We start from the raw sequence: 15,067 nt of genomic DNA, 5'->3' as shown, positions 1-15,067 counted from the left end.
GATTTTGATTCGCATGCTTTTATTTGATGGAATGTGTTTATTTATGTAGTTGGATTAGAGTAGATTGAATTGGATTGAATTAGACTGAACTGAGTGTCCTATAATATAATAATATATGCACACACACATACATATACACATATCGAAATTCACAAATCCAAATCCAAGTTTTCCAATTCAACATGGGTGCAGATACTGATTCAAATGCAAATGCCAATTCAAATCCCACCCAGTTCAAGTTCAACTCACATTTACAATTCCATGTGATGCGATACAATTCGATACGATTCAATTTCAAAATCCTGATTCCCAATACCCAGTTCCCAACCCTGAATTCTCAGGGTACATAATCATAATCACAATTAATACTCATGCTCATCCATCCATCCATCCATTCACCAACCAAAACAAAACAAACCAAAACACAACCCCGATACAGATACCCGAGATGATACAGTAAAGTACAGTACAGTACAGTATAGTACAATACAGAATATAAGAATACACCCACAAGCCGCAGCCGCAACCGCAACCGCAACCGCAACCGCAAGCACAAGCACAAGTGTAAAGTATCTCCCTCTCGTACGTACTCTGATATCCTCGCATAGTACAACATAACACCGCGTAACATAACATAACACAGTACAGTATAGTATAGTATAGAATCGTAAAAACCATATTCCCTGTACCGAAAATCTCAAAAGGTGCAATCAAATCGAGGTATTCCATGTCGAAGTCGATGTTAAAGTCGAAGTCGAAGTCGAAGAAGAGGGGAAGGAAATGGAATAGAAAATAACATAAAACAGAGTATTCCCAGAACCCAAGATCCATAGCGCCCGATCATCATTTCCCAAAAGAAAAGCGCAAAAAGATACATAAGTGCAAGAAAGGGTATCATGAATACGTGAGTGAAAACCGAGTGAACCGAATGAACCGAGCCAAGTGAACAGAGAAAACCGAGAACGAAACGAAACGAACCAGAATCAAGAAAAGTGAAGAAGCCGATACGAAACCCAACCCAGAAAATAAAATCTAGACCGAATGAAACTCCAACACAGAACCCCACATATGAAGACTTCTCATCTTCCCTTACTGAACTCCTAGCGAAAGGATGTTGAATTCGAAAGATTCGACAAATCCAGAATAACCGCAAGAACTCGAATATAACATCACAACATCCTCTACCTTCCCAGCAGAGAGACAAGAGAAGTTATTACCCAACAACCCCCGCAAGTACCCCCATACACCCCAAATAAACCCCTACACAAACTAATCCCTCTCTTCTTTGCGAGCCCCTCAAACCCTTGATACTTTCAATAACATCATTTAGACCTATAAATCCACTTTGTACCAGTGCGCCTACGATACCGGATCCCACCAAACAAACCACCGTCATTCTACCCAGGAATGTAGGGATAGTTGCGAAAGTCAGGATGGGTATGAAAATACTAAAAGCTATTGCAAATGCCAACGTGGGAAAATCTTCTGCGTGAGAAATTGGAATTTCGACTCCAAGATGATCATTCGCTAGATGAGGTGGCGGGTGAAGAGGTGAGTCGACAGCGCTACTGGTAGGTGTTCTCTTAATCGGATGGTCATCATCGCTACTATCCGATATCGAAGATGGTAATGAACGTTTATGACGAATAAATTGATCTCCATTTCGATGGCGACCTTGACTTCTCAAACCAGAAGAACCAGAAGCAACTGAAACTAAATCATCTTCGACTTTGGGATCTAGAAATCTTGTTTCCGCTTCGGTTATGGGACGGACGGTTTGAAGGTATTCGCGATAATGACTAATGTCTGGTTGAGAAGCGGGAGGAAGTGATTGAAGAGAGTGGAACGAGGTTAGAGTTTGATCTGGAAGAGGTTAGTATGGGGAAATGTGTGGGGTATGGGGTAAGGTAGGGATATTGAGGAGTGCTGACTGTATTGAGCCAATTTGTAACCGATCCTCCCCAGAATATCCATCTTATGCCATTGTAAATCACCACCCATTTGTTCACTTGCTCTTCTCGATGCAGGAACTACATCCACCCCTATATTAACATTACCAGTGTGTCGTAGCCTTCGAGATTCCGTATCGGCTTTATCCAATCTCTGCAATTGTTCTTCGAGTTCGCTTATCTCATCTTGAAGATGAAGGAGAAGACGATGATTGAGCGCTTCGAATTTTCGATACATGGGCTTGATACGATCTTCTACTACTGTATCAGAACCGGAATGAGAGGATGCTGATAAGCGAGAAGCAAGAAGTTCATAGCCTGTGATGGTAGGATCAATCTGAGATTGGAGTGAATGCTTGGGTGGATGTGGATTACGGGGTGTTTCAAGATCAGCGGGAGAGAGTGGATTACTGTCTGTGCGATGATGGGATTTTGGTGTTCCAAATGATGGAGCTGCTCCGTAATAATTTTGTCGTTGATTGGCAGCTGCCATTTGGGACGCTAATTTGACAGACGCATCTTTTGAGATCGTGGTGACTCGTAGATTTTCTCGACCATTAACACTTCTTTCCGGTGATGTGCTCCTATCTGTGTCGATATCGGCTTCTGGTGCCGAGAAATCGTCACTGTGAAGACTGCTTGATACGGATGAAGGGCCACTTGGATGTTCCTCAGGAGTATGTGGACGTGATATTGGGGTGAAACATTTATCGCCATGGTCGATCAACCATTTCGAGGTATCGTCTTGTGTCTCCACGTTTTGCCCCTCTGTTTTCTTTTGCGCATCTTCTCCATCGTCGGAGTCGGAGTCCTGTTGCAGATAGGCAAACACATTTGGAGGAGATGGTACCGCTAGCGATGAAGATTCCTCTTTACTCTCAACTTCTCTTCCCACCGAGAAGCCTTTCGTAATCGAAGCTTGAGTTACTGTTGAGTTACTTCCACTTGAGCTACTAGATTTATTTGTCGACGTAGTCAAAGATGTTAAATTGGATATCATAGATGGTGAAGTTAATTTTGCTCTTGACGCAGCAAGGACCGAATTGTGATTAGGAATATTCTCATTTTCATCCGAAGAGCTTGACGATGACGACGATGATGAACTTGCATCTCGGATCCGTTGTACAGGCCTTTGACGAAGACGTTGCCCCTCCATCGCATTTCCTTTTGAAGATGATCCACTTGCGCGCTTCGCATTTGCATGCTTATTAGGTTTTGGTTTTGATGCAGAATGTCTGTTGCCACTGGAAGTAGATTTATGCATCTTTCTGGATCTATCTCTTTCCCTACTGGTATTTGCTTTTGTGGGTGAAGAAGACATGGTGGAATCGTGAATTGATCGATGTTGACGACGGGTGATGCTACTCTGGAATTCTCGTTCAGGACCCCTTACATTGTCCCTTGATTCATCTTCGGAATCTTCGATTATTGATTCAACTGTTGGTATTTTGTATCTCGTAGCCATATCTCAGCAGAGATCTACCAAGTCCATTCACATCAGCTCGGCTCAACACTATGATGCCAAAACACGAGAAGAAAAAAGCAAAAAAATCAATAGATCGATCTCTGACAGGGCTTACCTAGATATCTTGGGTAGCTACGATAGTGTATCGATGTGCGATAACGAATGATCAATGCCCGATGAAGAAAACAATTGAATGGAGTGCATGAATTGATAATACGGATGACTGAAGATATTTAATGATAGTAAACATGATCATGAAGAGAGAGAAGAGATCAAATGGCGGAAGTCAAGACGAGAGCAGAGAGAGGAAAGAAGAGAGAAGAGAGAAGAGAAAAGAGTCAAAATTCAAGAGGATCGATATGATAATGGTGGCAATGTGATTGTTTGTATATCCCTTCCCAGCTTCAGCTACAATATAGAAATGGTATAAAAATGGTATAAAACTGGCGCGCGCGTTGATCAAATTGGGTTTACCTATGGGTGATGATGAATGAGGGGCAAGGACATGGATGTGTATGTGTATGTGTGTGTGTGTGTGAGTGTGAGTGTGAGAGTATGTGCTGAGCGAGTGTTCAGCCGTCCTGCAACTGTCTCGTCGTGTTTTGTGAGAAGAGAAGTGTTTCAGATTATTCTCCACGGATGGAAGCACCAACACAGCTAATGCGAAAAGAATGAACGACAAGAGATATCAAGTAGCAGGGAGGGACGATGGGCGAGACCAGCAGCGCAGGGCAAGAAAAGAGGTCTAAGACGCGACCAGGATCGTCCGGAATGAAGCAGGGGAGCTTTTAAGACTTTATGATCATGGGAGAGTTCCCGTGAGTAGAAATGTTGTAGATTTGTTGTAGATATGTTGGGTAGATGGCCGATTTTGTTTAAGAATGCGCATACGATGTTGGGTGATGGACGAGGTATGAGGTGAAGTATGATGCTGTTTGTGTTTGTGTTTGTGTTTGTGCAGAGGAAAAGGTTGAAAAGGTCTTGGATGGGCGATTTGACTATGATTGATTGATTGACTGACTGATTGATTGATTGACTGACTGACTGGCCGACTGGCTGATTCTATTCGTATTCCGGGCGCGTGTTTGGAGTGATGGAATTGATAAATGAACGGTTGGTGGTTGGTCACACTTGGACTTGGATTGATGGGCTGATGATGTTTTCTTCCTCGTTGGTCCCGGGAAGGATTTCATGCATGGTGAAGATCACAACATGTGGCTTTTGTGGCGGCAATATAGGTATCCTTTGTAGTGTCTTGTTCTTTTCATGGCTTTTGTTTGTTTCGATATATGTATATATAAAATCGATTCAGATATGGGTAGCAGATATGTATGTATGTATGTATGTATGTGTATGTGTGTATGTGTGTATGTATGCATGCATGTGTGTGTGTATTGGCAACCGACTTCCATGGCTTATCTGATCTACCTGAGAATCCATCAAGCATCAAGCACCTAGTAGTCCGTCCGTCTGACTGTCTGACTGCCTTAGTCCGGGGGATAGAATCCAAGGTAGATGTCAATACCGAGATGTCGAAAAAGTATAAAGTAAGAAGCAACCCATCTCATCGTGACCATCTAGCTAACGATCTTTACTCCGTGACAATACTGTAAAGCTAGTCGGCCTCCACGGCAGTGGCCCCCGGAGGGCCAGCGGAGCGTCATGTATGCTTTTACGAGATAGGTATGTAGTGTGTGGTATGTAGGTATTTTCATCCTCCTGTTAATTATATATATGTATATATATGTATATATATATCCATCAAACAAAGCAAACACCAAATTATATATACATACATACATGCACACATAGATATACAGCCATGATGAGATTGGTCGGATCAATAGTTTTAGTCTGCTGCGTTGCGTTGCACTACTGCATTACTGCGTTGCGGGACCTTCCATTAGACCACACCAAAGTATGTGACAATGCAGCTGTCATCGCGTGGATGGAGTGAAGGATGAAATAGAAAGGCTTGAAGGGTTGAGGGGCGAAGAGTGAACAGAGTGAAGGGACCAACAGATTGCAGCAGATGTTACCATAGATACATACATACACACACAATTCAATTGAAGATATTGAATTGGGTGCAATAGCTACCGACATCAATCAATCAATCAATCAATCAATTGGTGATAAAAACAACCGTTCATGTAGGTCCCAATTTTCAATTCACAAATAAAATTCAAATCCCGTACAATGTGATGAAGATTCATTCAGCCTCACAGTCTCTCACATTTTATTTTCTACATCTTTAGCTTTTCTTTTGATGGGAAAAGACAATATCATCGCCGAGTATGATGAAGATTGCATTCCAGACCAAAGTACCAAGACGTGCACCATTCTTCCTCGACACCTTGTATTTGCATAGCCAATCCTTCTTCAACACATATCATCATATCAATCGATATCTTACGCCTGACGCCTGACGCCTTACGAGATATCATAATCAATATCAATATCGGTCTCCCTGGAATTTCCTTCATCGTTCAAGCATCGCATCGTTCAAGCATCATTCACACATAATACCAACTAAGTCGATAAGACAGACAAGAGTCATAGCCACCCAGTGATCCTGTCTCTTTTTCCCCTCCGAGACCCCTCGAATCGGGTGCCCAATTATTCAGAAAATCTCACTGCATGCATGCATCAGCCCGAGCCCGAACCCGAACTCTGCCTGACCATCTGATCAACGTCCGCGAATTTGTTCGAATTCTCGATCAAACCATTATTTGCCCAAAAGAAGACCAATTGGAAAGATACCGCCTCTTCAAAATCTTGGAGGGGATCCGCAAGTCCGATGACTCGATTCTCTCCTCTCGTTCTCCGCAGATATCTCCTTGGGGGCCGAATCAATTCGACGGGTTGTCTTCGTCGTCAAGTTATTGGTGGGAAGCATCTGCCATCCATTTACGCCGCAAGATCTCGGACAATACAAGAACTACACACCAATACGGAATCGGCGCCTTCCTCTACGAATCATAGCATTCAAAATTCCTTCAAAGCAGCGCGGAAACAGCCAAAAGATGAAGGAGTAGGAAGAAATGCCAATCCGGAAAAGCTACAAAGTCTTGATGAGTGGGAGTTGACAGTGGGAATCGAAATACACGCACAATTAAATACTGAACGAAAACTCTTCTCATACGCTGCCTCGTCCTTTAACGATCCGCCCAATACACATGTCGCATATTTCGATGTAGCCTTACCAGGCTCTATGCCCATATTTCAAAGAGAAACTCTCATACCTGCGATTCGAGGCGCATTGGCTCTGAATTGTAATATTCAGAGAACGAGTCGATTTGATCGCAAACATTATTTTCATTGGGATCAACCTGCGGGGTATCAAATTACACAATACTACGAACCGTTTGCCAAAGATGGATACATTACATTATATGCGCACGATGGAATTGCAAAGGAAGATGGAGATGAAATACGGATAGGAATTAAACAAGTACAGATGGAACAAGATACGGCAAAAACAATCTCGCAACCTGGAGATATACACTTGTTGGATTTCAATCGTGTGGGTTTACCATTGATTGAAATTATTTCCTTGCCACAGATACATCATCCCAGTACAGCGGCGGCATTTGTCCGAAAGGTACAGATGTTGTTAAGCTCAGTTGATGCTTGTGTTTTAGGTATGCAATCTGGTGGATTGAGAGCAGACGTTAATGTTTCTGTAAAGAGAAGAACTGAAGAAGGTTCCGGCTTTGAGTATGCTGGTGTTCAGGGACTAGGGCAAAGAACAGAAATCAAAAATTTGAGTAGTTTCAAATCTATTGAAGATGCTATCATTGCCGAACGTGATAGACAAATTTCGGTTCTGGAAGAAGGTGGGGTTATTGAAGGAGAAACTCGAGGATACGCCATTGGAAGTACAGAGACACGAAGACTTCGAGGGAAAGAAGGAGAGGTGGATTATAGATACATGCCAGACCCAGATCTAGCCCCTGTGATTATCGATCAAGAACTTACACAACATCTTGGTACTACACTCGGCGTCTTACCCGATGAAGAATTGGCAATACTAGAATCTGAATATGGTGTCACGGTAAAAGATGCTATTGATTTAGTGTCTCTGAATGAAGGAGGACGAGTGGAATATTTTCGTAATGTAGTGGATGTTTTGACATTATTGAATCCTCATGAACCCCAAATGAAACTGGGGAAATGGGCAAGCAACTGGGTTTTACATGAATTAGGTGCTCTCATTTCGGATTATGGAGAGGAAGAAAATCCACTCAAATTTACGAGTTATGGAGAGTGTATAATTTCACATTCTCAAATGGGACATCTGATACATTATCTCAATGAGGAAAGAATTACGGGAAAGACGGCGAAGAAAGTTTTGAAAGTTCTGTTTGAGAATGGACAAGTGGGAGGGGAAAAATCGGTAGAGGATATTATTGAGGGGGAACAATTATGGTTAAGGAAGATGGAGAGAGATGAATATGAAGAATTGGCGAGGAGAATTTGTGAGGAGGAAAAGAAAACTGTAGGGGAGATATTGGCAGGAAAGGATGGAAAGATTAATTTTTTGTTGGGCAAGATGATGAGGGGGGATAAGGAGGGGAGAGTACAACCGCTTGTTGCGAGGGAGGTGTTGAGGGAGGTTGTGGAGGGGTTTAGAGATATATAGGGTAGGGTGGGATTGAATGATGTAGATGATGTAGATGATATAGTTGATTTAAATAATACATATATCACTTCAAACGATGAACATATCATCATCAGTAACTGAAATAATGTTTTGATTTACTTCCGTTTGCTTTGATTTGTTTTGTTTTATTACATCTCTTTTCATCTTTATATATATATATATCGAAATTAATCAAATTCGAGATGATAAAATATTAGAATCCTAGCCGTCGGGAAAAAAAAAAAGACTTTTTCAAACTATGGATTCATAGTAGCTTTTTCTTTTTTTCTTTTTTTCTTCTTTTCTTCTTTTTGAAATAACTATAGTTAAGTTATATATAAAATTTGAATTCTTATTTTCACCTTTGAATCTTTATTGAGGGCCCAGCCCCCAAACCCCCGATCCTCGCTACGCTCGAGATTTGAAAATTGAAAATTAGATATGTTCTCTTTAAATTAATATACAAATCACTATTTCAAAGGAAAGGAAAAGAAAAGAAAAGCTTGCTTGTATTATATTATATTATAATCTTTATTAGAGTTGGAGTTGGGGTTGAGATTGGAATTGAGATTGAGTAATATTAATATTAATATTAATATAATTTATCAGCATATAGGCTATATCAATATACAGGCCATTTGAAAATATATCAAAATTAAGCCTTTTTCAATATTCTTATTTTAATAACTAATGATTATTTTCGAAAAAAAAAAGAATATTAAATAATAATCAAAATTCAACTTTTAAAAAATCTAGTTTTTATATAAATATTTTTATTATATTATAAAAAAAGTGGAAATTGTTATGATTTTCGTTATAAAAAAGTTATTTCTTTAATAACTACTTTAATAATTCGAATTTCTAATAAAAACTAGATTTTTATAACAATTATATAATTAAATCTTTAAATTTTCAAATTTTATAAAATTATATTATTAAATAAAGAAAGTGTATAGTTATACACAAACGAATTTTGTATATAAAAAGAAATGGTTTATATAGTGATATAATCTATATACTAATAAACCATGTTATATATATGTTGGTATCATTATGGGGATGGTGAAGTCAATATAGTACTATGGTTCACACTGTTGTAATATTGCTTAGGGTTCTAAAAGCTAGGACTACGAAACGTATTGCTGTAGTGCCGAAAGGCGCTAGCGCAAGCGCTAGCACGGTCACATGATCCCTATCCCGACAATATAATTATAATTATAATTATAAAAGGGACACTCTATTGATGAAGCTATGATTATTATTATTATTATTTTTTTTTGTGTTTTTGATTTTGATTTTGATTTTGATTTTGATTTTGATTATAAAGAGTTGGAGTTGGAAAAAAAAAATATATATATATATATAAAAAGCGTATTATTTGTAATTCAATTTTGAGTGAGTGGAGTAAGGATTTTGGGGGTTTGGGAATTAGTGGTTTTTTATAGAGATTAAAGAAATAAGAAATAATATTTTATAATTAAGTTATAGTTATAGTTATTTCGAAAATAAGAAAAATGAAAAAAAGTTTTCTGAATCTATAATTTGAATTTTTTTTTTTTTTTTTTTTTTTTTCTTTTTTTTTTAATGACTAGTAGAAAAGCGTCTTTCTTTTCTGAATATTCATTTTTTATATTTTTTTGATTATTTATTTAAAAGTTTTTTTAGATTTGGGATTTACATTTAGGTTTAGGTTTAGATTTAGTTGTAGATCTATTTAGGTAATTTAGATATTATCTTTTAGTAGTAGTAGAACTTATATTAATACATTTTTTTATTTTATTTTATAATATAAAGAAAAGGAGAGGGAATGAGAGCGAAAGAGAGAGATTGTATATGTTTCTTATTAATAAATTAATGAGTATTGATTGAATTGAATGTGATTTTTTTATATATTATAAGAGTGATTGAATAATACTCTTAAAGATTGAAAATTCATAATCGAATAAAAGAAGGATAATTAAAAGGAGGATGATTTATATAAGGAGGGATTTATTGTATTCGTTATAGGATTAATTGTTTGCTGTTTAGTGTTTGTTGTTTGGTGTTTGTTGTTTGGTGTTTGTTGTTTGGTGTTTGTTGTTTGGTGTTTGTTGTTTGGTGTTTGGTGTTTTATGTTTATGAGATAAGGGTATGAGATGAGGGTATGAGTATTAATGTTATAATCATTGGTGATTCGTGATTGATAATTAGTTATTGGGTAGGAATCGGGGCGAGTAGTTGGGTTTTGGGCTGGGGGTTTGGGTTTGGGTCGGTGGGAAGGATGGGGAGAATGGTCTGTTTTGGGTTTGGCTTGGGGCTGGGGAGGATTGAGTTGGGTTATCAGACTGCTTTGGTCTGGTCCGGTCTGGTCTGTTATCGAGGGAGGAGAGATCGTTGGGACCGCGACTGAAACCGGGACCGAGACCGGAATTGAGACCGGGATTGGGGCGTGGTGGGATAATGAGACATACTTCATTGCTTGCAGTGAGGCTGGCTGGTTGGATTTAAACATGCAGGTAAGTTGGTTGGTTAGTTAGTTAGTTGATTAGGTGTGTAGAGGATCCTGAGACCGCAGATGAGATGAGATGAGATGAAAAAAAGATCTCGATTTGCTTACTTGTTCATTTGTTTGTTTAATCTTCAACCAGTACGTATTTCGTCATGATTGACTATTGTATGGATATTTTTGATTTTGTATTTTATATTTTCAGCCCTGCCTACTAGTTTCAAGGGAGAGGGGGGTGAGATTGGTACTAGGTATGTATGTATGTATGTATGTATGTATGTATGTATGTATGTATGTATGTTAAGGATGTTTTTATTCGGGTCTTGGGAGAGATTGATTGTTTGGTTTGGGGAAATCTGAATACCTGGAACTGGGGGAGGATGATGATTTGTGGCTATAGGGCTGTAGGAATATAGGGCTATAGATGGGTTTGTAGACTCTTGAACAAGGTCTCGGGTCTGAAGACCGAGGGGGTAGACCTTGACCCTTAGACGTTGGACGTCGGAACCTGAACCTTTGATTATTCACTCGTTTGTTAGTTATTCGTTCACTTATTTATATACCTCTTTATTTCCCATCTCAAAAATTTGTATTTCTATCTCGTCTATAAATTCCTCTCTCACTCTTTTCTACCTTTACACCATTTTTAATATCTCAAACTCCTCACATACCACCCATCTCCCCCTAAAATCAAAATCAAAATCAATCTCCAAACCCCTCCTTCATCATAATTACCATCTCCCTTCCTCTCATCCACACTATTCACCTAAAAATTAATGCTCGAATCCCTCGTTTCCTTCATTCCCCTACCAGATCTCCTCGAAATCTTCCATCTCGATCTCATATTTCTTGTTCTCTATTTGGTTTGGAAACGCTAAGTTCTTGTCTTTTGAACTGAAGTTTCAGAGGTAGTTAAAAGAGATGTTTCTTCGCTACTGTGTATATGTCGCTTTGACGCTTTATCTGCGGTTTTTGTAGTGTGAGGGATGGTAATCTTTTTGGTGGGATTTTTGAGGGTACAATTTCTCATGAGTCAGTTATCATTAATTAATCACAAATTTCATGTTCCTTTGATTACTGATTACACATTTTGCGTTTTATACATCGATGTTTTCACGTCTTGTTGTTGTCACTCTTGGTTATTTTAGTTTTGTCTTTCGCATTTTTGCTCGGTTGCTCGACTACTCAGTTACTAGTAGTAGCAGGTGATCGGATGTGTATCTTTAAGATATATAGGAATTTTGGCTTCGTATTTCAGGTTTTTGTTTTGGCTTTGGCTTTGATATGTTACCTTTTCTCTTGATTTTATAATGCTCTATCTCCCTTGTTATTTTATTATTTCACCGTCTATTTTTCATTTCCTATTTTCCTCTCCCCCTTCTCCTCCCTTCACTATCTCATCTCATATAATCTCATTGGCCTACTCCTATTCACACTCAGAATCTAGCACGACATCTATCGGATCTTCGGGTTATTATTCCTGTTATCATTCCTGTTATCTTATTCAATCAAGATGACCTAGCTAGCTAGTTAGTATTCTAGTCCTCAAATCATCACTACCACCACCTACTATCATCACATAAATAACCTTTCAGAATAAATCAATCGATAACTTGAGATGCTATATAAATCGCTATGTTTATTTTTGATTATATATTTATTCACTTCGCTTCCATTGGTATCTTTTCGCTTAGTGAAAAAGAAGGGGAAATGTTCAAATTGTGCTAGGTAGATATTTTAATTCTTTAATCAAACATTAATTAATAATATACTAAGAGCAATACATCTAATGACTTTGAGATTACAGTGGAAGTTAATATAGTATATTTGAGTGTATATTATTAATCTTTCTAATCCTGTAGTAGATTCAGTAATTTATAAGTCGATTTGAGATAATGAGTGATTTTAGGTTAGTGAGATTATCTTGTTTTTCTTGGGTTTTGAGGGAGTGAATTCATTCGTTTGTTAATGTGAAGTATAAGAGTTAATGATAGTAATGAATCAACTAGTCATTTGTGTCACGATCGCATACTAGAAGTATCGCTTATTTTAGGCTAGTTAGTCTTGAAGTCTTAAGCTAAAATAAGCGTGATGAGATAATAACTAGGTATCTGATATTCGTCACAATCTTTAACATAAAGACTTTTCATTACTCCTCCTAAATTACGAAAGTTCTATCTTTCATAATTGTGCGTAGGCTCCTGTCGGCCAGTTGTAGACCCGTAAGTCCGATATCCACACCCTAAAGAGACCTATGCCAGATAAGATGTCCCTTGATGGGGAGATTGTTGAAGTAATAATTTATGGTTCCTTCAGATCAATCCTACACCTATAGTTAAGATCGGTCTAGAGCAGTATGATGCAATAACTCGTGTATTTTCTAAAAATGCAGAAGTCGATTATTCAGGTCAATCTTCGCAATAAACCTGAAAACGAAACCCTGTATGATTTACCACTACTGTACGGGGTTTGAAAAGGGTACATACATGGATACTCTAGTGGTTAGAGATAGAGGTGGCGACTTAAAGGGGATTCTTCCCGCAGATTAGCTGGTCAAGTGGGATAGGGTATGAAGAGATCATCTCTCTCATTCCTTGTTTCTATATAAATTCAATGGTTTCTCTTCTATCCCCATACTAGCCAGTAAGCCTGTCTTTCACTCACTCTTCGTTTGTACGGGTATATTGAATGTAGTCGTGGCATGTACTATAAGCCAGGATGTGAAAAGCTGAGAAACTGTAGAACAACGATCATTAATCAAATAAACCATGCAAATTTCAATATTTCAATATTTTATAGGTACAGCATAGGAATTATCAAGTTTGACAATAATGTTTCAGGTTCGATGTCACAATATTGATTCGTCGACTTGATGTTAAACATAAAAGAGGTGATAACAAACTAACGGGCTAGTACTAGCTCCCGCCCTAGCTGACTCTACTTAGGTATCCACAGATGCACAACCTCAAAGGGACCATTTTCAACTGCCAATTACATGGAACCTTTCCCCACTTCAGTCCTCGAAGTTCTCATTTGAGTATTCGCTACCACCATCAAAATCTGCACTAGGGATTTTTCTATCCGGCATCTTTCCCTATGTGTCATGTTCTCTCGCAGACTTCTTGCAACATTTGCATAATGCGAACTCCTCTCAATCATGCAATTTTACTAGATTTCTACACTTTCCATAGAATTTTTCGAAGAATAATTGAAGGAGGAAATATTCCGAAGCACCTGCTTCCGCCGAGACTGAGAAGACTTTTAAACTCCAAGGTTGATTTAATTGCGATGCCTATAGCTACAGAATTTATCCATTAAGGTAAAGAGATACTCCTCAGCCTTGCCGCATTCCAATGGTCTGCGGCATTTAGTGAACCTTTAATCATCAATCTTCTATTAGAACATGGCGCTAAAGTGGACGAAAAAATTCCAGTAATCGAAGGAACGACACTACATCTAGCAACCAGTTATGGCAAAGAAGAGAACGTGAAGTGTCTTTTGGATGCAGGCGCCGACTATAGCCAGACCGATTATTATAACACTAGGGCATTTCATTTTGCTACTGGGTATGGCCATCTTGAAATTCTGAAGATTGTTTACGAACGAGGCTCACATAGATATATCAATCAGGCAAACGGTCATTCCAATGCACCAATCTATATAGCAAGTATTATTGGCCATGGAAATGTGTTAAAATGGTTGTCACAAAGAGGAGCAAAAGTCAATCAGCCAGGAATCAACGGAGCCACCCCATTGTACTTAGCCAGTGCCCATGGTCATATTGGAATTTTCAGGGAACTTTTGAACAACGGCGCGGATACTCACAAAATGAATGATATGTCCTACTTCCCAATTCTAATTGCGTCTGAAAATGCTCAACTAGAGATCTTTGAGATACTCCATGATTCAGGTGCATTTGTCTCAGACGTGGGTGCACAAGACAATGGTACTTGTTACCACAGAGTCGTATGCTGTTCCCATGAATCCTTAAGCGATCACAACGGCATCATTGCACTGTTGGCAGGTGAAGGTTTAGATATCAATCAAGTGAATAATGCTGACATTTCACCTTTATATCTTGCATGTATATTGCAAAAGCTCAAACATGCCCAGTGCCTCCTGAAGTATGGTGCCAATATCAACCAGATGGGACCTCGAGGAAATGGTAGTCCTCTGATAGTATAGGTCGAGATTTTAGCTGACACAAAACAAAGATTAACAATCTTCTCAGCCTACGACAAGCGGAATTCGGCTGATTACAAGCATGCGATTCAGCCAGACAGTCTAAAAGCATCTTCATATCTACTATTATGACCATTGTATTTGTAAGTCTTCATTATTTATTGTCAGAGAGAGAAGATTACTAGCAAAGCTAATGATTGTTTTTCAAATACACCTTCCTCTCTCATTCCTGACGTCTTTCTTCGCGCTGGACGTAGCCGATTTTTCCCACGAAGGGGACAGCATGCAATATAAGGCGTGGTGAATTCTTCCCATTCTCTGCAAGTATCTCTGATGCCGAG

At 38.7% G+C, this 15,067-nt stretch overlaps 2 protein-coding genes across 2 annotated transcripts; one reads left to right on the top strand and one right to left on the bottom strand.

Annotated features, from left to right (window-relative positions):
* Positions 1 to 50: 50 nt before the first annotated feature.
* On the bottom strand, positions 51 to 4,737 carry BCIN_02g07390 (hypothetical protein). The gene is made up of 3 exons (XM_024691518.1): positions 3,530 to 4,737; positions 1,932 to 3,428; positions 51 to 1,863 (listed from the first exon to the last, which is right to left on the bottom strand). Exons 2-3 carry the CDS (start codon positions 3,412 to 3,414, stop codon positions 1,214 to 1,216), a joined length of 2,133 nt encoding a protein of 710 aa, XP_024547289.1. The 5' UTR covers positions 3,415 to 3,428; positions 3,530 to 4,737; the 3' UTR covers positions 51 to 1,213.
* An 833-nt stretch (positions 4,738 to 5,570) lies between these two features.
* Bcpet112 lies at positions 5,571 to 8,142 on the top strand. The gene has a single exon (XM_001547954.2). It carries the CDS (start codon positions 6,215 to 6,217, stop codon positions 8,057 to 8,059), a length of 1,845 nt encoding a protein of 614 aa, XP_001548004.2. The 5' UTR covers positions 5,571 to 6,214; the 3' UTR covers positions 8,060 to 8,142.
* Positions 8,143 to 15,067: the final 6,925 nt, after the last annotated feature.

This window comes from Botrytis cinerea, chromosome 2 (assembly GCF_000143535.2).
Source record: "Botrytis cinerea B05.10 chromosome 2, complete sequence".
NCBI lineage: Eukaryota > Fungi > Ascomycota > Leotiomycetes > Helotiales > Sclerotiniaceae > Botrytis > Botrytis cinerea.
The sequence above is the reverse complement of the archived record's forward strand: the minus strand, read 5'-3'. Positions and strand labels throughout refer to the sequence as shown.

Coding starts and splice junctions, on each gene's coding strand:
- BCIN_02g07390 (XM_024691518.1), bottom strand. CDS start 3,414: ATGGCTACGAGATACAAAATACCAACAGTTGAATCAATAATCGAAGAT. Junction 1,864..1,931: donor TTACAAATTGGCTCAATACA/GTCAGCACTCCT, acceptor AACCTCTTCCAG/ATCAAACTCTAACCTCGTTC.
- Bcpet112 (XM_001547954.2), top strand. CDS start 6,215: ATGACTCGATTCTCTCCTCTCGTTCTCCGCAGATATCTCCTTGGGGGC.